At 38.5% G+C, this 21,596-nt stretch overlaps 1 protein-coding gene across 1 annotated transcript in view; it reads right to left on the bottom strand.

Annotated features, from left to right (window-relative positions):
- PROM1 (prominin 1) overlaps positions 1–21,596 on the bottom strand; it is a 1,709,767-nt gene that overhangs the window by 1,161,850 nt on the left and 526,321 nt on the right. Inside the window, 1 exon segment of the mRNA XM_044062202.1 lies at positions 19,606–19,811. Coding sequence (XP_043918137.1) covers positions 19,606–19,811 — 206 coding nt within the window.

The raw sequence follows: 21,596 nt of genomic DNA, 5'->3' as shown, positions 1-21,596 counted from the left end.
GAGCTGCTTTGATACTGTGCTTTCTGCACATGAAATAATGGGAAAGGTCATTTTTGATCTTTGCACCGAAAATATAATGTGCAGAGGTTTCATAAGAGATGTTGAGTGTTTATTGTATTGACTGCTTCAAGAATGCTGTGATACAAGGAAAAGAATCAGTACAGATCTCACTAACCACTTGTTTGAGTGCCAGGTGTATAATTACCCAATTACAGACTGCTGACCAATAATAACATGGTCCTCAAACTCTTCACATTGTTTGTTCTTTGTATTTTATCCAGTTAGCCATTCTGAAATACAGTTACAAGAAAAATAAATGTAAAGAGAAGTCAGGCTAGAAGATACAATTCATTCAGCAATTTCTTTTATTTGGGAACATGGCCATATCTCAGATAATCTGGAGATTTAGAATCCTCAGTTTCAGATATCTGAGGTTCCAATGAAAAACATTTTATGTGCATATGTGTGTCTGTCTCTCCCAGTACTGAAAAAACTGCTTTAATGTGGGAAATGTCTCCCCTGTCCCTGAAATAAAGTGAAATCATAGTAGATTACATAAAGAAGCATGAAGCAATACTGCAGCTTTTTCATTTTCTGAAAATTGTCTTCTTTCAAGAATACTATTTTCACCGTGTTCATTTTGCAAAAGCAAGTACTGATGAATTTCATTTAAGTAAACTGACAAACATCAGTCTGAAGATGCATTTTTTTTTCTGAAGATAAACACCTTTTAGGATGGTCCCAGGAATACCTCTTACTAATTAGCCCTAAAAGCATAATCTTTGGTTACCCAATGCAGATGCTATTGTAATTTCACCTCTTAATCCATAAGATGTTTATGCATTTGGCTACAGTACTGATTAAATCTCTATACAAAAATGTACACTCAGATATACTAAATGTCACATGCTAGTCATCCTAGACGCATATAGAGAGATGAAAACATTACTATAGCCAAGCTAAACCAAGTTCAATTAGCAGCCTGAGTGTTTGACAGAGAATGCACAGAGGAGGTTTGTGCCTAACCAGGAAAGAAAGATGCATGTTGTTGAGGGTGGATCCCATGACTTGAGAAGACTGCTTGACTGGGACATGTAGGTGACATAATGAGGTGCGACAACCCTTATGTACAGGGTGGACACATTCTCAAAGGCCATGCCTCATGTCTCACCAGCCTAGTCCACAGAAAATCAGTACAAAGGGAGATGGGTGGTACAAAGAAAAAAAAAATCCTGGTCATCAGTAAATGTGACTGCCAGCTACTACTGACCTCAGCTCTAAGTGCTGGCCTCCATATAATGGCATCAGCCTGGGGGAGGGGTTGGGTTAATAATGGTATGAACTTATAATACTCAGTTCCTTCCCCCCGTCAAACAGCATCAGGGAAAGCGAAACAGCCAGAGAAGAGCAGTTAAGCAGTTGATTGGTCAGCTGAAGAACATGAACAAAAAGAAGGGTTAAACGCAAGGTAATGTTAAAGTACTAAATGTTATACAACAGAATGAAAAAAAACAATGCAAAAATGTCACAGGATCATAGGAGTTACAAGACAAGTGAGCGACAAGGCATTTTTTTGCCTGACAAGTACCCACCCTTAGGCCTTGCCTCCCTTTACAAGGGAGAATAGGCCAGTCATACCAGGGGTAAGTTTATGAATACCCATCCCTTACAGCCCTATAAGCAAGGCACAGATTGCCCCCTAAGATGTTTATATGGGACTAAGTATAGGGACAAAATCTTCAGTCTTTGTAGTTCAGATGTTTAAGCTCATGATCTTTTTTTGGTTACAATCTTCTGGAATCTTCCTGACTGCCTTATGTGCTTAGCAAGGTGTATCCCAAAAGGAGCACTGTACTCAGTGATGGGTCTAATTACTGCAGAGCAGGAGGAGATGTGGGCTTCTTTTTGATCTGGAAGCACTACATTTTGTTATGAATTGTGCGAAGTAAAAGGATTTGCTAACCACTGTTGCAACATAATAATCAAATGCGAAGGAACTGTCCAGAGAAGTAACTAGGCCTCTCACAACCTTTTCATTATGAAGTGGTGTATTATCCACAGTACACACTGGAGATAAGGAGTGCTTACCAAATGCTACAATTTTGTCTTTTTGGCACTGAGGTTGAGTCCATGTTTAGCATACCAGCTACTGAAAAATGTATGGTCATGTGGCCTGTACGACATAGAAGGATTTGATAACTACTCTCAGCTTACAATCATCTGTAAACTCTATTAACCAGAGATCCTCATTTGATAACTGGAGATCTAAGAAGTAAAAACCAAACAGCAGAGGTCCAAGCACAGACTAGTGAGGAGCATCACTGGTCACCTTCATGGTCTCAGAGAATGCAACCCCTATTCTTACTCCACAAGTCCTGTCCCTAAGCCAGTTGGCTATCCACCTAACTATATACAGAGCAATCTGGAGTGTCTTCATATTGTTTATTACTTGCATGTGGTATATATATATATATATATGAATGCCTTAGTGAGATTAAGGTATGCTATGAAAAAAGCTTGCTCACAGCCTGAGCAACCTACTCAAAGTTGTTCAATAGACAGGAACTATCCCTGGCAAAGCCAAACTGCTGGCTGAGTATAGAAAGACTTGATTATCATATTACTTAGGTCAGTTATAATAAACTCCATGACGTTGCATGTAAGACTTGACAGACTGGGACACAATGAATGAGTGGCATCACAACAGATGTGCACCATTCCTGTGGGACAAAGCTTGTTACTTGGCTAAAGTTGAAGAGATTGAGGAGTGTGAGGAGGGTTTTCACTAATGTTTGTTTAGTGCTATTAATAGGGCAACTTGATATGTTGTCCAGGCCCACTGAGGAGGTATTCATCTTGGAAAGTAGGCTCAGTATATGTCCTTTTGTGATGAATGGTGGCTTGATTCTGCCAGGAATAACTGATTTGACTATACACTCAAGAGAAACCTTGACGAGTGGCTGGGAATTTACCCCGGGGATCACTTCAGTGGCTCTGCTGGACAGAGGCATAGGGAACTAATCTAAGTGGGCAGCGAAAGCCAACACATTCTGACTACGCTTATACATGCCTTCAGGCAAACAGCCTAGTACCTACCTATGTCAATAGGGTGAAGCTGGCACATTTTGCCAGTACTTTGGCAATATCTACTGGATTAAAGTAAGAAGTACCATTGTGAAAAAAACTTGCAGGACATTTTTTTTTTTTATGTTATAACTAAAAAAAGGATTTGTAGTTGTCTTTGGCTTCTGAAGCTAGACTGAATTTGTGGCATGCCTTTACTTTTGTGATGTCCTTTTTTCATGTCTTATGTAGCTGTGTGATATTCTTTACTTTGGGGATCTTTTGTTTTACTATATAGAATTAGGAGTTTCTTCCTTAAATTATAATGTTCATTAGTGATTTAGGGCTACCATGCTGGTTTGCTTCCAACTCTGCATTTTCTTGGATCCAGTGGGGACTGCTGATGCAATACATTTCTGAAAGTGTGAGTAGAACTTGTCTATATAACTCTTCAGTATTTACATTATAGGGAGTAATGTTATACTCAAATTTAGAGTCTTCAGCATAGACTTTTAGGAGATTAACATATTTTAACCACTTAAATTATGTGATATTTGTTTCTGATAGTTTGGATATTTTGATGGTGAAGGTTACTAGTCTGTTGTCTGACTTGACCAGTGAGGGTGAAGCCCTAGGAATAGTGAATAAAGGTGCTACGTTCATTATAACCAGGTTGGTTATATTTTGGTCCCTAGTGGGTTCATTAACAATCTAGACTACACAGTTCTTGCTTATAAAATCTAAACATTTTGGCGTATATACAACATTTGTGGTAATGGCCTCCTAATTAATTACGGAGCAGTTAAAAATTACCTAGAATAATAGTGTTGCTACTTATGAATTATTCATCAAGAATATTTAGAAAGGTCATGTGTCTTCTGGGGACACAAGGATCTGTAACACCCTAACTGATCTTATTAGTGTGATTTGAACCTACTAGCAGGTATTCAGAGACCACATTACCTCAAGACAAACACCTAACAAATGTGGAAATGCCACCACAGTTTATATCAGGTGTAAACAAGTAGTAAGCACAAAACCCAGATTTGGCGGTGGGGGTGCTCCAGGCACTTAAATCAGTTTTTGTACCACCACCTACATAGATATGCTCCAAATGCAAGAAGGCCTCATGGTCCAGCAGTTTTGTTGTTTTTCTAGTATTAAACGGAGTCACCTATGGTCTAGTTGTTGCTTTGTTTTGGTAGTTATGTTGAGGGGGTCCATCAGCTGGACCCTACCTAAAAAAGGCACAATGGAGGCAGCAAAAGCTTCAACCAGTGTGTGGAAGCCTTTGAATGAGAGGTGAAATTATCTTTGGCAAAGCAAGTATGATTAATCATCTCATCCCATGTTGACACATACTGGATCCCTGTGAAACACCACCAGGTGTTCAGTCAATTAATAAAGCCACAACCAACCATCTTTTCTTTATACCTTGGCATTATTTTTGATGAAGGAAGGATTTCACTCAATGCTAGGGCCTTCCCTGCATTTGTGACAGACATGGCAAGTTCTGTCATATCCTTCAAGAGATCCCATGATTTTAACACACTGGTCAGTTGCCTCAACATAAACCACCACCATGTCATATTCACATTTCGCTGGTCCTCTGTGTCTTTGTAATGTTGGCAATATTGGCCCAAGAGAGACTGTTCAATGTCACGCTGCTTTTCTCCAGCCTCACTTCACTATAGAGTGACCAGTCACTAGTACATTTCTATTTTTTTTGAAGACTGATTTGGTTTAATGGGCCTGAGATGTGCTGCTTCCTGGAGACTCCCAGCTGTGTTGTCATTAATTAGTGTTGCAGTATTTAGCGTACACTGAGTCTTGCATGGATTTGTTCGTTGCAGCTTGGGAAATGATTTTTTTACGTGCCACAGCATATGATAATTTAGTGTGGGTATATTTGGAGTAGGTAGGAGATGCTTACAGGATCTGTTTGTGTGAGTGGGGCCTCAAGTTTGGCCAGGTACTTGCATTTTCACAGACAGTGATGAGTTAAGTAAAAGATCATTATCTGTGAGCGTCAGTCAATTCATGCATTGCTTGAGGGTACCAAGTTTTATAAAGCTCGTAAAACAGGACAGATTAGCTGTCAGACTTTCCATTTCTGACCAAGGCTATAAGGCATGTCAGGGAAGAATAAGAGGCTATAACAGTGTTTTCACTCCAGAATTAAGGTATTAGTTCAAGGAAAAATAGCAGATATAAATTAATTGAATACTAAGTAAACAGCATGCAGTCAACATTCTAGTCTATCCTAGTTACAAGGTCATCTCAGTTGAACATTAACTTATCAATGTACCATTAGTATTATAGACTAGCTTGGATCTAAGGTCAGCTTTGTAGATGTTAAGGGCGAATAAGAGAAAATACTAGCAATTCAGCTCTTAGTAAATATACTGATTTGAGGCAAAATAATATATGTAGATAAAAGTTAAAGTGGGTACATCTTGGTATCTTGTGAGTTAAGTGCTGTGATGCATTTACATTGTTCTAAGTTAGTGTTTACCTAGGCCATTTTTTCATAAAATGCTTCGTAAACTTTTTATTAAAGCTCTGCCCAAACAAATTTAGTGTGGTCCATCGTGACATCACTGAAGGCAGATACAGCACTCTATCCACAGACTTTAACAGGTGCACCTCTCTCCATGTTTGTAAGTGCACCCATTAAAGTCTATGGATGCATGTCACGCTTTCACTACCATAGTGTCACTGAGGTTAAAGTTTACTTTTAAGCTCAGTGGCAATATCTTAGGAAAAGTGTTAATATAGAAAGCTTTTCCATCCATAAAAATCAATGCTGTGAAAACATCATTTACCACTTCATGCGCTACTTAATGTAGTGCAAATTGAGAATTTTTTTAACCAAATCATTTTAAGCTCAAGTATCAAAACAAAGTATGCAGTAAATAGTTTGGTCTAGATTGGCTATGAGATCTGTTTAGGGCTACTATATTGTATTACTGCCATACTTGAAAATCTGCAGAAGTTAACATGGTCATAAAAGAAATTTAAACTGAAAGCACTTGTGTCAGTTAAATATAACATTGCCCAGCTCTGTGCAGAGTACTGCCCACTGCTGTTAAACTGAGGAGATAAAATGAATGAGCCAATAAAAAGGCAGCTAAAACTTCAGCCAATTATGTCCAACACTGAGACAGCAAATTATCCCCTTCCATTGAAAAACCACTGGTGCCCTCACTGAGTTTACCCCTAATAAGAGAACCAACTGAAACTATGACTTAATGTAAATTTAAATGTAGCAGTGGGGAAGAGAGTGGAAAGTCACACAGAGAACATTTTGTTTAGCAAAATGTGGATCTGTAAATTGGCCACAGGTGTGACTGTGTGTATGTGTGTGTGTGTGTGTGTGTGTGTGTGTGTGTGTGGTATAGAACAACCGCAAATGGGCTAGCTACCCAATGGTGTAAACTTTGGTTCTAGATGATTGCTACTGTTGAAGTGACACCCTGACCCTAAATGCAAAAACTGAAAAAGGGGTTATGGATGGATGGATCTAATGAATTAACAATGAACAGCACCCAGTGCAACAAAATGGGAGGATTTATTAATCACACAGCCAGGTGACTAAAACACACAATACAAGCAATCTGTAGTCAAACAAACAAACTACAATTCAATTTAGAAAAGTGGTAAAATGTAAACTCTCTGACAGAACACTTAAACCAAAGGTAAGTGCAATCTAATGCACAGACAGGCAGCAGTATAAAACACAAAGACAGCAACTTTAACCAAACTGCAATAAGTTGTAAAATCTGATAAAATGAGCTATAAAATACTGAAAACACCAAATCAATAATGAGTGTAGAGAGAAACAAGTACTCTTCTCAGTTTTATGTTGAGTTTAATCTTACAAACACTAGAAAATCAGCTTCCCTACACATGCTCGACAAGAAATTTGAGTGTCAGTAGTCTTCAGAAAAAAAATACTGCATAAGGCTGAACACTTTTTGCCATAGGACATTTCCTGGTGCAATTGTTAATTGTGTGTTGGCAAAAATTCACTTTTTACGAAGACCCCCCCCCCCCCCAGAGATGCAGGGTGGCTTGCCCCCCTTCAAAATACTTCAGAAAGGAATTTATCATCTTTTTGTTTTTCAGGTATTTTCTTTTGAAAGGGCTACATTGAGGAATTTGGCATTTCATAGTAGAACCCAGAAAATCTCTTTTCAGCACATGCTTCCAGCTCATCTCTCCTGAAATTTAGGGCAAATGGATTTCTGCAAATGGCTACAAGTACTGTCCAACTTTTTCCCTAAAGGAAGATAGGGAAGATTTTGTGGTATAACTCATGGGGAAAAATTCCCAAGCTATATATAAGCTATGGGAAACATATGAGGCATCTGTACACCAAACAAAATAATTTTACTTAATGAGGAAAAATAAACAAATGCCAGCACATTCTTTTACTTGCTAAGAAGTGAAACCAGTGGCTATTCTAAAAGGTACTCAAACTCTGCCAAGACACCAGAGTACAAAAATAAATGTCCAGTTTTCCATTTACACTATGAAGAGCAACATAACTTTACAAAGCAGTCACTAACTGAAACACTAACAGGCTGCCATGACCCTCTAAATAATGCAACACAGCATAGCTGTCTCTTGGCTGAAGTCTGAAGTCTCAACATACAGAATTATGACAATAAAAAAGCAACACTGTTTCTAAAAGTGCAGCTAACGCTGCAACACAAATATAACAAATATTACTGTATACATGTGCAAAACCAGCAGTCAGTGACTGTGCTTGCAGATACTTTAATTACTTATAACAAAAGGCACAAACATCTTCTATAACCATATCCAAAACCTACAGGTTTGTCAAATGCTGCAATAAATAATTTAAAGAAGCCTTTCAAAAAATAACCATGTTGATGAAAAGTAAACCAGGTCTGGCTTATAGTAAAATGTAATCACCACGTCTTTCACTTTGTGACCAAAACACAGTACTAAGTAAATCAAATGCCCATATCCTGGGCAATTATTACTGCTGTACTGACAGCCCCTGGCCTCATGGGATATTTTACCAACAATTAATGTTCTGAAACAGACTCTAGTTTCATGACGATCAGCGGGAGAAAGGGAAGAGAAAGAAAATAATGACTTCATCAACAGTAAGACTGTACTCTTCTCCCATGGACCAAAGTTTGAAGAGACTGATGCTTGACCCTTAATGGTAAAAACTAGCAGAGACAAAAACGTGAAGACTGTGGAAATTCACTGCACATATCAGCAACAGCACACTCTTTGCCCAGTGGCAGGGCATTGTGGATGAAATGTTACCAAACCGAAAGATAATGAAATAGCTCATCTATCTGCAACTAAAGGACAACTAAAAATATACCGTTGGAAGTCCCACAGGGTGGCCTTGAGATGGGGATAGATCTACAGGGTGATGTTATAAGACATTCATGGAAAGTGCAAGAAAGAAGCCCAGGAAGAGAATCCTAGGTCAGAGCCTATAAAACATATTATTTCTTGAAGTGCAGCATCAGTAAATAGGTTAAATTTAATGTAATGCAGCACATAACCATTACAACATGTATTATCTTATTCTCCCATTAAAACAAAGCTTGCAGGACATGTGAACACTGATTCAATTAGGGAATCCCCACTGGTGATTACCTGTTCATCTATTTCAAAATGATCAGTCATCCATCATTCCCCCGAGGACTGGAGGGCACTATGTTTGTACTAGAGGAAGCACTGTCCTACAATATAAAACAACACACACCACTTAGGATGCATGCAAGATGTGCTGATTAATTCAAAATCGTATCCCTAAAAGCACTCACTAACTGTGCACTCAGAATGAAGGTCATTCGGGCTTGGGGGGCTGACTATAGACATGATGCCTCTTCTTTATTTAATAACTCAGCCTGCAAGTTAGAGGATCTGCTGAGAGTAGATCAGTGTCAAACTTGATACAAAACATGAAGAATAAAGACAGAAGTCTGTACTGATTTAATTGCAGCAGAATGAACAGTCACAACAGCAAGTCATACAACCAAAAGGTGCAGACAATTTTTAAAACGAAATTAGACATTCAGGCCCTCTTATCCAGACAAGTGTATATTTAGCAAACCAGAATGATACGACGGGACACAATGAACACAGCTGTTAAAATCATTTGGAATGCTAATTATGTCTCATCTGTAACAGTAATAAATTATAATTGTATTTTGTCTAACTGTTAAGAAATTATCATTATGTTACCAGATGCTTTGGCAGACAGACTAAAATGACTGACCTTTATGTAAAGACTGTGTTCACACATTTTTGTACAACAGGCAAAAAACATAGCTACTGTTTCAGGTGTGTTAATCACAATGCATGAATAAAGGAGAAAGTTTTGTCGTCATGCAAAGGAACTTTACTTGGAAAGACTGTTCCACAGTACTGATGAGCACTTTGTGCTGGCAATGAGATGTCATGCCTTTATAAATGTATGTTAGTTTTAAATTTAACTGTGATTTCTCAGCGGATGTTCACTACTACTATGCTGCCTCTAGTCAAACAGCAGGTTCACAGAAGTCACAGATTAAGCCCCTTTCATTTTCCTAATTTATACTGGGCACAAGAGGTCAAAATCGAGACAGGTAGGCCGAAATCAAATGCAATAAAGGCACAAAACATGCATATGTTACTGTATTCATCACCATTATGAAAATATACAAAATAAAATACATCCAGCACTGTAAAATAACACAGTTCCTTTGCATTCTACTTCCCACATACACACTTTCACTGAACCATGAATGCAACTAAAAGCCATTAAACGTCTGTGCATCCCAAAATGCTGTCCCCTACACAATAAACTATGTATTATAAATGTTGCCTCTACAACTATAAAATGTTATCTCTCAAATGGGTAAGCTTATTTCTAAGAACATTCTTTTGCATACATTAAAAGACATTGGTTTAAAACAAACTTTTGAGAAAAGATCAGAAAAAAATTGATCAGCAGATTACACCATGTAATTCACTCTATCTTTGAGATGAACTGAAAACAACAAACATATATGAAATATAGTCCGTATAATTGAATCGCAGGATTCTGTGAAGATAAACAACACATGTTTATATACATACATACAGGTTGAGGAGGAGTGATTGAAAGATCACAGTCTTGATGTTTGACAAAAGCATTTGCTCAAAATGTGCAAGAGACGGGCAATCTCCGGCGGGGGATTATTTCCTTTTTCTATTTTTGGATCTGTTGTGGTTCATTGTTTACTGTTCTGATATTTAGGTGTCAATCACTATTTGAAGGTTATACTTACACACACACACGTTTTATATATATATATATATATATATATATATATATATATATATATATATATAAAATACATAGGTATAGGGTTTGTGTACACATCTATGCAAGTAAATATATATATATATATATATATATATATGTATACATACACACACACACACACACACACACACACACACACATGGATTTATAACACATTACTGAGTTTTCAGAAACTCAAAATTTATATGATTTTCATAGTAAGTGTATATAATTATCAGTGGGTGTGAGGGGTGCAGGGGGACTTTCCCCCCGCACAAACAGTTTAATTTAGTATGAGCCAAACTGATGCCTTGAACCATGCACCACAGGATATTTATTCCCCTCTCCCTCCCCCGACTTTTTGCAGTCAATGTTTTTATTGTCGATCTACTGAAATTTATAACAACTTCAGTTGATACATATTATATATGTGTATATATATATATATATATATATATATATATATATATATATATATTTATATATATTTATATATATATTACACAAAAATACATTACTACTATAAGTGACAGATTGTTGTATGTTCTCGGTCTACACCTGAAAAAATACAGTTGTGTACACTTACCATAAATGTAGATGTTCAAATATATTCACTGTTGCAGTCCTAACTGATGGGATTTCCTGTCAAGGAAGCTCTTGGCTGGCTCAACTACCACAGAATTTCCTCCTCTTCCTCATAAGCCAGAGGATGCCCTGACTGACATCAAGACGTCCAGGTATAAAGGGAGTCAGCTGGCGCCATAACATCAGTACTTTTTTGCCCCCAATGGTAAGGAGCCCCTAGCTGGTCCCTAAAGTTAAGGGCCTTAGCCCAGGAAACTCTTAGGATGCAAGAGGCCATGTAACCCAAAGGTCTGAGGAGGTCTCTAGCAATGAGGTAATTCCTGTGAAGGAGGTATTGGAAATGCAGGTAACCTTGCCTGGAGGAAGGAAGACTTTCTGAAGAGAGAAGTCCAGCAAAGCCCCCAGAAACACAATCTTGTTGGTGGGGATGGTCTCAGACTTTTGGATATTGATGATGAACTCCAGTGAAGCCAGGATCCTTTAGGTGTAAAGCAGATGCACTTAGATTTTTTCTACATTTGTTGCCTGAATGAGGCAGTCGTCCAGGTAGGGATAAATCTGAATGACCTTTGACATGCAGAAAGCTATTACTGGGTCTAGACATTTTGAGAATATCCTGGGTGCAGTAGAAAAGCCAAAGACCACAGGACAAAATTGATAATGTGTCACGCCTGCTCTGAAGCTTAAGAACCTCCTATGAATTTTTTTCTACAGAAATGTGAAGGTATGCATCCTTTAGATCTAAGGATATCATGTCGGTGGTTGGGGAAATCAAAGTAGCAATTTTTGAATGGTTAGCATTTTGAATTTTGGTACATGTAAGAATCTGTTGAGCCTTAACAGGTCCAGAATAGGTCTACAGGTAACCTCTTTTCTTGGGATGAGGAAGAGTCTTGAGTAAAATCTCTTTCCTTGTAATGCGTTTTGTAATGGTTCCACAAAACCTTGCGTGCACAGGAGTTGTACTTGCTTTATGGTCTCTGTTTTCTGGTTTGGTGGAATATCAGGGAAACCTGGTTGAGTTAGTGGTTGTCTGAACAAAGTTTGCAACCTCTTTTTATGATTTTTAGTACCCATCAGTCGTTGGTAATGAGAGTCTAATTTTTAAAAGGGCCAGCCAGCCTCCTGAGGAAGAAGCGATTTGAGGAGTGGGAGAAAGGGAGCCTCATGGATGAGCAATTTTGCTCCCTCTTGGGACCCTGCTGATGGGGCCCACAGGCCTACTGGAATCTGCTTGCCACTGTTTAGGCCGATGGTGCTGCCTCTGACTCCTTTCCCTTTGGGGTCTACTAGGTCTTGGCTTAGACTGGGCTGCCAGAAAAGACCAGTGTTTGGTAAGATAACTGCGACTGAAGCAAGGTGACTGAACCTGACAAAAGTTCTTGACAGTTTACATGTATGTGGTCTTATCTTCCATATTTTTATATCCAAAGTCGCATCCAAAAAATTGCATTTTCACATGTCCAGGGAGGGACTGCTCCCTTAACCAGGCATGTTGTCTAATAATGGATCCTGTAGCTGCCTGCCCTGCTGGAAGCCTCCAGAGCATCATAGCCACAGTCTAAGGACTGCTAAGCTACTTGAGAGCAGAATTTGAGTATATCTAGCAGTTTCATTTTTGCTTCAAGTGGTCTAAAACAGTCTCCTGATACTTCACCATATGAAACTGGCAATTTAAATCCCTCATGGCCAAGGTAGCAAAGGTGTAGAATTTCTTTCGGAACTTGGCAAAGGCTCTGCTTTATTTTTTCATTGGCAAGGGATTTTTGGAACTGCTACCTTTTGCCCCCTTAGGACCCTGAGTCACCACTTTAGGGTCTACAACAGGATTCTTGAAAAGGTGTCTGTGGGAATCCAGAACTCTGCAGAAACGGTCTAGTTCCTAAGGGGCAGGGGAAGGGAATCTGGCTGTAAGGAAGAATCCAGAAAAACAATATCCACCACCTCAAAGACTGGAGAAATGGCAAGTGGTTTATGCTCACGAAGCTTTAGGAATTCTGTAATCCTCTTGTTGGATTGTGAGTAATCTTCAGTTTTCCATTTGAAGTGTTCCATCAGGGTGTACAGGGTCTCCCCAAAGGAAATGCCCTCAGGGGGAAGCTGGGTCAAGGATTTCATTCCCAAAGGAAGTGACAGATAAACCTTCCTCGAAGGCAAATTCATCAATGTCATTCTTACAGTCAAAGGAATCAGAAGCCTCCTGTACAGAGATGTCCCTTTTTGTTTTACCAGAAGAAGATTCAGGGACAGAACCTGGGAAGGAAATGTGTCTGGATCAGACTATGGTGATGAAATCCTTAGCCAACCTAACCAGCACCTGTTGATGGCCTGAGTTTGAGTGTGGTAGCTAGTAGACCTCAGCTGGGACAAGCTGGATGCAGCCTTTTGATAGGAGGCCTTAGGCTTGGGTCGAAGACCGACGTCCATGCTAGGGCCAGGATGTGGATGGACAGCCAAATGCTAACAATGGTGAACCGATGCAATCTCAAGATGAGAGATTCAGACATCCCTTCGACAATTTGTGAGCAGTCATCAGAAATCAGAAATTGCAAAGTCGCTCAGAACCCAAAAGACGAGCTAAGTCCTTTGGCTTGGGCAGAAGTAGAGGGGACCTAGGGGAGTACTGGACTTTGAACTGATCTCAATAGAGGCCTGTGGCACAACCTCAGTTGTTGGAGGAGTTGGAGGAGACTATGAAAGCATCCCATCTTCTTTGACAATAACAAGCCTAGCTGAGCTGATGGATGGCGAATGAACATCACCAGGTACCCTATGTTTTGAACGCTTTTCTTTCTTACACCTAGGGAGATCAACCTCATCCAATGGAGAACACTGCAAGATAAGGCCATAATGACTCACTAAAATGTTTAGCTAAAATCTCAGCCCTATGCTTGATTGTCCTACTGTTACAACAACCACAGAACTGATAGTTAGGTACATCATGTTCCAGGCCAAAACAAGTTAAATAAAAACATTGAAAGTCCTGGTGTGGTATCTACTTGCCACAGTGGAGACTTTTATTAGCTATCTGACATTAGTCAAAAAACATGTGAAAAGCTCCCCAGTGGGGTACTTAGCTTTAGACATCTTCTTTCTCTGGTGTACACCAAACAACACATTAACTACCACTCTGCTTCATGCTCTGACAGCAAGAAAGAACCAAGGTTACAGTGCCAGCTGACCCACTTTATACCCAACATAGTCAGGGCATTCGATGTCTTCAAGAGGAGGAGGAGGAGGAAATTCCCTGGTAGTCAGGCAAGCCAATGGCTTCCATAGCAGGAAATCACACGAGTTAGGACTGCAAAAGTGAAATACAATGAACACCTCTTCCAACTACTGGCCTCAAATTAAAAAAAAAAAAAAAATCAAAACTTTTGTTTATAATGTGTCTCAAAAATAACCAATGCACCATATAGGGAAAAAACAGCACATTTAAAGCAAGCAAGTAAACTAAGTCTAACATTCCTAAAATTAAATAAAAATGTAAATGCAATAGTTGAAAAATCTGTAATAAAAGCCTGCTCAAGCAGACATGCTAAGGTGAAAGCAATATTGTTACATACACTCTTATGAAATTATTGCAGGCTACATAAATCGTAGTTTAACTGTATCAGTGCTACCACTCTCCAGCATATTAATGCATAGTAGTGTCACCCAGATTGGCAAAGGACTATCTGCATTTTCCCATCCTATTTTTAATACTCACAGTCAAAGGTGTAGCTAGCTATTTTTGTGCCTGGTGTCATCTCCAGTCTTGCCCCCCCAAAAATGTCTTGTCCAAACAAGAAGAGCAACATTTGCAACAAACAGTTGCTACAGTTTATACTCCACAGAGTGAGCTACAGGGATCAGGTTTGACGGCAAAAAATAAAACTTTTTTCTTTTAAACTGTAACAAACAGATTGCTACATTTAACTACAGTTTATGCCACTTGTATAGACTGCTATAACATATGGTTTTCACAGCAAAAGAAAAAAAAGCTTTTCTTTTCAACTATAATAAACTGCTTGCTACAGTTTATAAAACATAATGAGTGCTACTATGCTAAGTTTTGACTGCAAAGGCAATACTGCCATTTATTTCCAAAAGCAAATTGGATGATCACACTCCCTAACATTTTGTGCCCGGAGCACCTGACCCCATCCCCTCCACCCCCACCCTAGCTATGCTTTTACTCTCAGTGGCTTGCTATCAGGAAGAAATGTCATTGTTAAGAAAACAGGTAGCAAGTTTTTTTTTCCCCAGTACAAGCCAATAACCAAGTTTCATAATCCTGCAGTACAAAATATTTACCTTGTAAAGCAGACTTCCTTACCCTTAGGTTCCCATGCATCCCAAATCTCTGACAAGTTCTGATACCCTTGATAAGTGTAAGCATGGACCTAGGAGATAAACCACTTACAGGTTATCTCTGTCCATTAGACATAGGTGCCAAGCCAGGGATGAATTGCTGGTTTCCCATCCAATTGTCTAAGTTGCACTTGAACTGGGTTAGGGAGGAACGCTGCTTCACATGGATGGGGAGCCTGTTCCATAGACAGGGTAGTCTCTGGGATACTCAATGGCCTTGATGACTTGGAGACTGCAGCAAGCGTTTACAGGGTGGGACAAAAGTTTTTTTGGAAAGTGAAACCACCACAGTAAAGTAAGGTACTGTTCTAGTGGAGAGAAACAGTGAATTTAAAACATTTAAAATGCTGTATTGTTGTTTATTCACAGCAGGGACAGTAAATAGGGAGAAAAAAAGACAGAGAAGTTAAGCATTTCATAATAGAATCCCACTGGTCTCCTTTAATACATTTTTTGTAGTTTATGATTTTTTTTTTTTTTTTTAGTTTTACAGTCCACTTTACTTTTTAGTTTATTTTTAGTTACTTCAGACAGTTAGAATGTGGCCAGTTTTTGAAAGTAATGCCATTTTCTGACTGGCAATTTGCAGTTTCCATTTTCTTAAGGTTTTACTCTATTAATTTTACTACATGCCGTAATGAAGACTAATCTGGTTTCAAAGGACTCTGTTCAGGTGGGCAGTGTTCTTTGGGAGAGGAGGGTTGTGAGTGGAGTGTGTATGCAGTCCACAAAAGTTATTTTTTTTACATTGTTTTAAATGGGAATATGTTCTATGATTCAGTTTATTTATCTGTTAGAGTAATTAGAATTTTTTTTTATTTATTTGCATTTGTTTACTGGGGTACAACACTGCTCAAACATAGACCAGTTTACAATATCAAGCCGGGGTTATGTCATAACATAGCAAAATAGTGCACAGTATACAAATAACAGTGGATTTCTTTTATAAGAAAATATAGAAAAAAATGGCATATGTAAATATACATGCACACACACACACACATATATATATATATATATATATATATATATATATATATATATATATATGTGTGTGTTTATATATATATATATATATATATATATATATATATATATATGGGTCTACTTCAGATGACAGAACTTTCAAATGTTCGACATTCATATGGCCATGACCATATGATCGAACATTTAAACGTTTGAACATCTGATAAAAAAAGTAAAACAAATGAAAAAAAATTACCTGAACGTTTTTAAGCAGGGGAGCACGCCCCCCTGGACCACCCACACCGCCTGCTATTTATATGTACCAACTCAGAGATCACACTACGGTGCAGAAAAGGGAAATCTTCCCATTCCGCGCTGTATGGAGATTTCCATTAATAACATTCGAACTTTCAAAAGTTCGATCATATGGTCTCGGCCATATGAAAGTTGAACTTTTGAAAATTCGATCATATGAAGGGGACCCATATATATATTATTTATATTTATATATATATATATATATATATATATATATATATATATATATATATATATATATATATTTATACATACACACACACACACACACACACATATATATAGAAGATAAAACAAACCAAATAAATGCACAGTTGCATAACTGGAATAGAAGTGCTGAGGATATGGGTAGTGTGCTTAAATAACGGGCTACCTGTTAAACTGTTTTAAATATTTATATTTGTTTTATTATTTATATACATGTTTTTGATATAAAATAGTGCACATTGAAAATACTGGTATCATACTCCCAAATTCAAAATCAGCCTGATTTTTTTGGAGGAGTTTCTTTGAATCCTGACCACCTCGTACCATTTCAGTAAATAACTGAGTATTTTTTCCAGTGTACACATTTTCACTGTTTCAGTACACGCAGAAAGCAACTGTTATTTCTACACATCTTTCAGATACATTGTCTAAGATAACTTCTACTTGTGAGGTCCTTGAAATAAAATGTATCTAGGTCGTCTATACTGACAAATAATGTAACAATAAAGTTAAAGAATTAAATTCTATTCTAATACACTCTACAGTAAAATTACAATCTTTCTGTATTACAGTAGTTACAATATTTCTTGGCATTTTCTTTTCCAAGCATGGGTCATGTATAAACTTTTAATTGGATACCTTTGTCATAACTGCAACTTGTGCTTGTTAAAAAGTATTGAGTTGTTACTGTTTATTGAAATGTTTTTTTCTTGGTACCCTTTTACCACGTTATAGCTACTGATCATCCCACTAGGCCAACAGTATCCCTCTCCAAGCTGTGTAGGCCCCAATTTACCAGTTTCTCTCTCTCTCTCTGCTTGTACCACTGAGTGCAGGGATAGGGTCCTGCTCCATAAAACAAATAAAGCAAGAAATCAAAGGAAGAACAAAACAATGCATCGGGTAATAACGAACTGAAAAAATTTACTTTTGAAAGACTAATAGCCTCAGTATCAGCTGTTAAGGTAAGTCATCACTGACATCATAGCTACTCCACTGCTGTGTTTCCTCCAGACCAATCACAGTTTGGTACATACCCTGATAGGTGTGTTCATTTGTACTTGCTTACTGAGGTATACCACTGATGAATGCATGACCAACTGCAGGCTCAGCTAAGGATATAAAGGTTACAAACATCTGGCTAACAGAATGAGATAAACTTTGCAGGGTGGGTCGTCAGTTGTATACATGCTGCAGTCAGCTGGTAAACTAGTGGGAAAATGACTGAGTTCTTTTTCAAGGGCATGTAGGGTGATGCATTGATTGGTCATGCTGAGCGGCATGGCAAGACAGTCATCAGCACTTGTAGTGATGACCCTCTATGCCCCAGCTCAGCTGATGCCTCTTCGGCTCACAGACTCCAACAGAAGGTGATCTGGGCACAAACCTAGCCCACTTTCCTACTCTATCTCCTTACAGGGGTGATCAGCAATTTATCATTCATGTCTCACCTCTTGTGGACTCCTCTGCTGTCCATGCTGCTAAGCAAACCCTTTTTGTCTGTATCATTGCTGGGGCTTAATTTACAGAATCTTCTCTTTATTTATTTTATCACCCACCAGACTTGCTCATTAGCTTCACTAGCTTTACTCAACTGGTCCATTCATTCCATAGGGGAAACAGCCAGGTATCCATGAGCTAGATGATTCTTATAACTCATTCATTCCTGCCTAAGATGCTTAATCAGGCCATTCATTCTTCCTATGGCAAGAGTTGGGTGGTAGAGGGAGAGAGAACAGACATACCAGGGATAGCAAGACAGCCTATCCTTCCCATAGGAGCACTCTCCCTCACATCAACTCTATAAGCTCGGCAGATACTGCTGGGTCCAGAGAAAGGGCACAGTACCTGGGTTATGTGTTTGTGCACACTGACAGCACATGTTCACAGGATCACTCTTCACAGATGCAACACCCAGTGCCCCAGAAAAGCATCATCCAATTGGCAAACCAGAGCCACTGCCCTCCCCAAGGATGGCTAAGCCAGTGTTAACTACTTACTTCCATCCTCCCTTGCCACCTGCTACTGGTGGCCAAGCTACTAGTCAAACCCGTATCCACCTGCGTCATAGTTAGGGCTTTATAACTCTACACAATGGAGCTGGCCATGTAAAGAATTTTAATTTACTGTTCTGCTATTTACCTTTAAAAAGCAATGTTACCATTATCAAGAAAATAATTCTGAATGAAATCACCTTCAGTAACTTGAATCCTGTGCTTCTAATAAGAGCTATAAACATGGGTTTATGTGAGTCAAGTATTTAATGCAGCCAAAAAGAAAGGAAATTAGCTCTTATGAAACTGCACAGACATTTTAAAAACATTTTTATTACGTGTTAAAATCTCGCTCACAACAATCAAGGGCAGCACTCAACTACTTAAACTCGTGTTTTGGAAATCCTAAAGCAAACCAAAAAAAATATGAAAAAATTCATCAATAATGGAGGAACTGCTATTTCCATTCTCAATATTCTCATTTCAGTACTGCTCAAGTACCTACACAAGTACCATGGTACCTGTCACAACATCTAATTTTCATAACTTTACTAATTGACAGGTGCTGCAAATGATATTTTACAGGCACAGCCATTATTAAATTGTAAACAGCAGGCACTTAACATTAGGGTAATTTACAAAACCAATAATTTACTTTACAGATAGTAAGTGATGCAACACACTTCACAGAAGTACATACACCAGGGAAATAGCTATTCAACACCATTTTTTGAAACATTCATGATTTCACATGCATCACCCCATCAAATGATTAGAGGGCTAAAGAGAGCTTACCTTATTGTCAGAGAAGTAATAAAAAGGAGTGTTGCATGGCATCCCCTCTGGCAGTCAGCATTTTTCTTGTGCCTTTGGTGCATTTCTCCACCACAGTTGTCACAGCAACGGCATAAACAGAAACAAAGCCCCACAACAGGCACGAGAAGGAAAAACAGTATTCCCAGGACAGTGCATATAATGAAACCAAGCTCATAATGGATCACCTGCAATTAAAAAAAGTGTTACATATTCTGAGTTGGTTTTGGAAAAAGTCATAAAAATGGGTATGCTCCCTTGCTAATATCTGCAGGATACCACTGTAAACACTGAAAGTAACTGTTTAAGCTACATACTCTGCTAATATCAGATTATTTAAGAGTTAGACTTATTCTTCTTTGCATGTGCAAACTGATGTAAACAGATCTAATTATAAAACATTTTCCAAGCAATTAGCAGTTTTCAAATAAGTAAACACAACACAGTTTGATGTTCCCAAGTTACTGATTCTGAGATAGACACACACACAAAACATGTAGTACAGGATCACTCTGCATGAGTGATGTTCACAAGTGTGAAAAGGTGCCAGACAATAAGTGGTGTTAACTGGTAAGAAGAATTACATGGGCAGCATCTGAAAGAGTATAATCTAAGCTCCACCACTGGATTCTGACTGCCCCACTGGATTAAGCAAAAGTTTTGTAGGTTAAAGTACAACAGATATATTCTTACTGCATTAGCTGATTTACTATGGTACTCTGCGTAATGCCTGTGACTGAATGACTTTTTTCCTGTTCTGATTTAACACGTTTTCTCTAAAACTCACACTCTTGGGTCCATGCATTCATCCTTGTCCTGTCAGACATCATACTGTACCAAGCTACAACAGAGCAACCATAACCAGAGTCCATCCCTACTTCCTTTTGAAATTACACCTCTCCCCTAACTCTAGGCAATTTTGAAGTATGCAAAAATGTTTTTCTGCACGACTGCTGCTTCTAGACAGCAACAGCTCACACCATGTTAATATAACTTATTTATTCTATAGGTTGCTTACCATGTATATACTGTGTATGTAACATTCAAATTCCCAAATGTTATTCCACTTCGTCATACAAAATCAAATGTTAAACCTTAATTCTGTATTCCTGTTATGCTGCCTTATTGTGCCGCATTGTTGTCTCTGGCCCAGGTCATGGCTGGAGAGAGTCCTCGGACCAGTCCACAAACTCTAACAAATTTAAGTAAACAAACTGTTAAAGTAGTTGCTGAACAGAGATGGCAAAAAACACTGGGGAATGGTCAGAAGTTATCTACAACCCACCCAAAGAAGGTCTTCACACAAATACATTTATATCAAACAGTATTTCTCATATTAATACTAGGTACCCTTTTTGGTGGTCCCACAACTGAGCTAAATCCTGAAAAGCACCACCACATTGTTGGAAGAAGTTTAACAGGGGAACAGCAGCTAGATGAAAACTGAAACAGTGAGGCACAAAGGAAGGCCTCTTTCCTGGACTCACTGACTTCTTGTTGATTTGGTGAAGGAGTACATAAATGACAGGAAGCTGGTTTCAAATGCCTGAAGTATACACATTCTTGAAGCAAACACTGGAAGTAGCCTAGAAGTGGAAGGACCAGATCATGTATGTCAAATAAAAGAACAGGAGCCCGTTTTATTATGAATTTGAAATGGCCAGCCCCTCTGCAACCCCGCCCTTTTCACTTATGCCTATGAGTTACACGATTAGAAACAATGGAGAAAGTGAAACAGCTAGTCTTGTGTAAAACTGACTGTTCGCCCTTTTGGTAATTGCACAAGCTCCACAAAATTATCTAAAGCAAAAGCACCACTGCAATTGCCAAAGCACAGAAAAGTAAACATCTCCTTCAGTGAAAGGGGTATCTGTTGAACAGGACTAGATGCATAGTACCATGATGGATGTCAGTATAGTGCATAATACCATGATGGATGGTTCTAAATTGTATACTCCCTTTTGAAAGCAGCA

This window comes from Protopterus annectens, chromosome 2.part1, assembly GCF_019279795.1.
Source record: "Protopterus annectens isolate FY-2018-M chromosome 2.part1, PAN1.0, whole genome shotgun sequence".
Taxonomy (NCBI): Eukaryota; Metazoa; Chordata; order Ceratodontiformes; family Protopteridae; genus Protopterus; species Protopterus annectens.
This window is presented reverse-complemented; position numbering and strand designations above follow the sequence as displayed.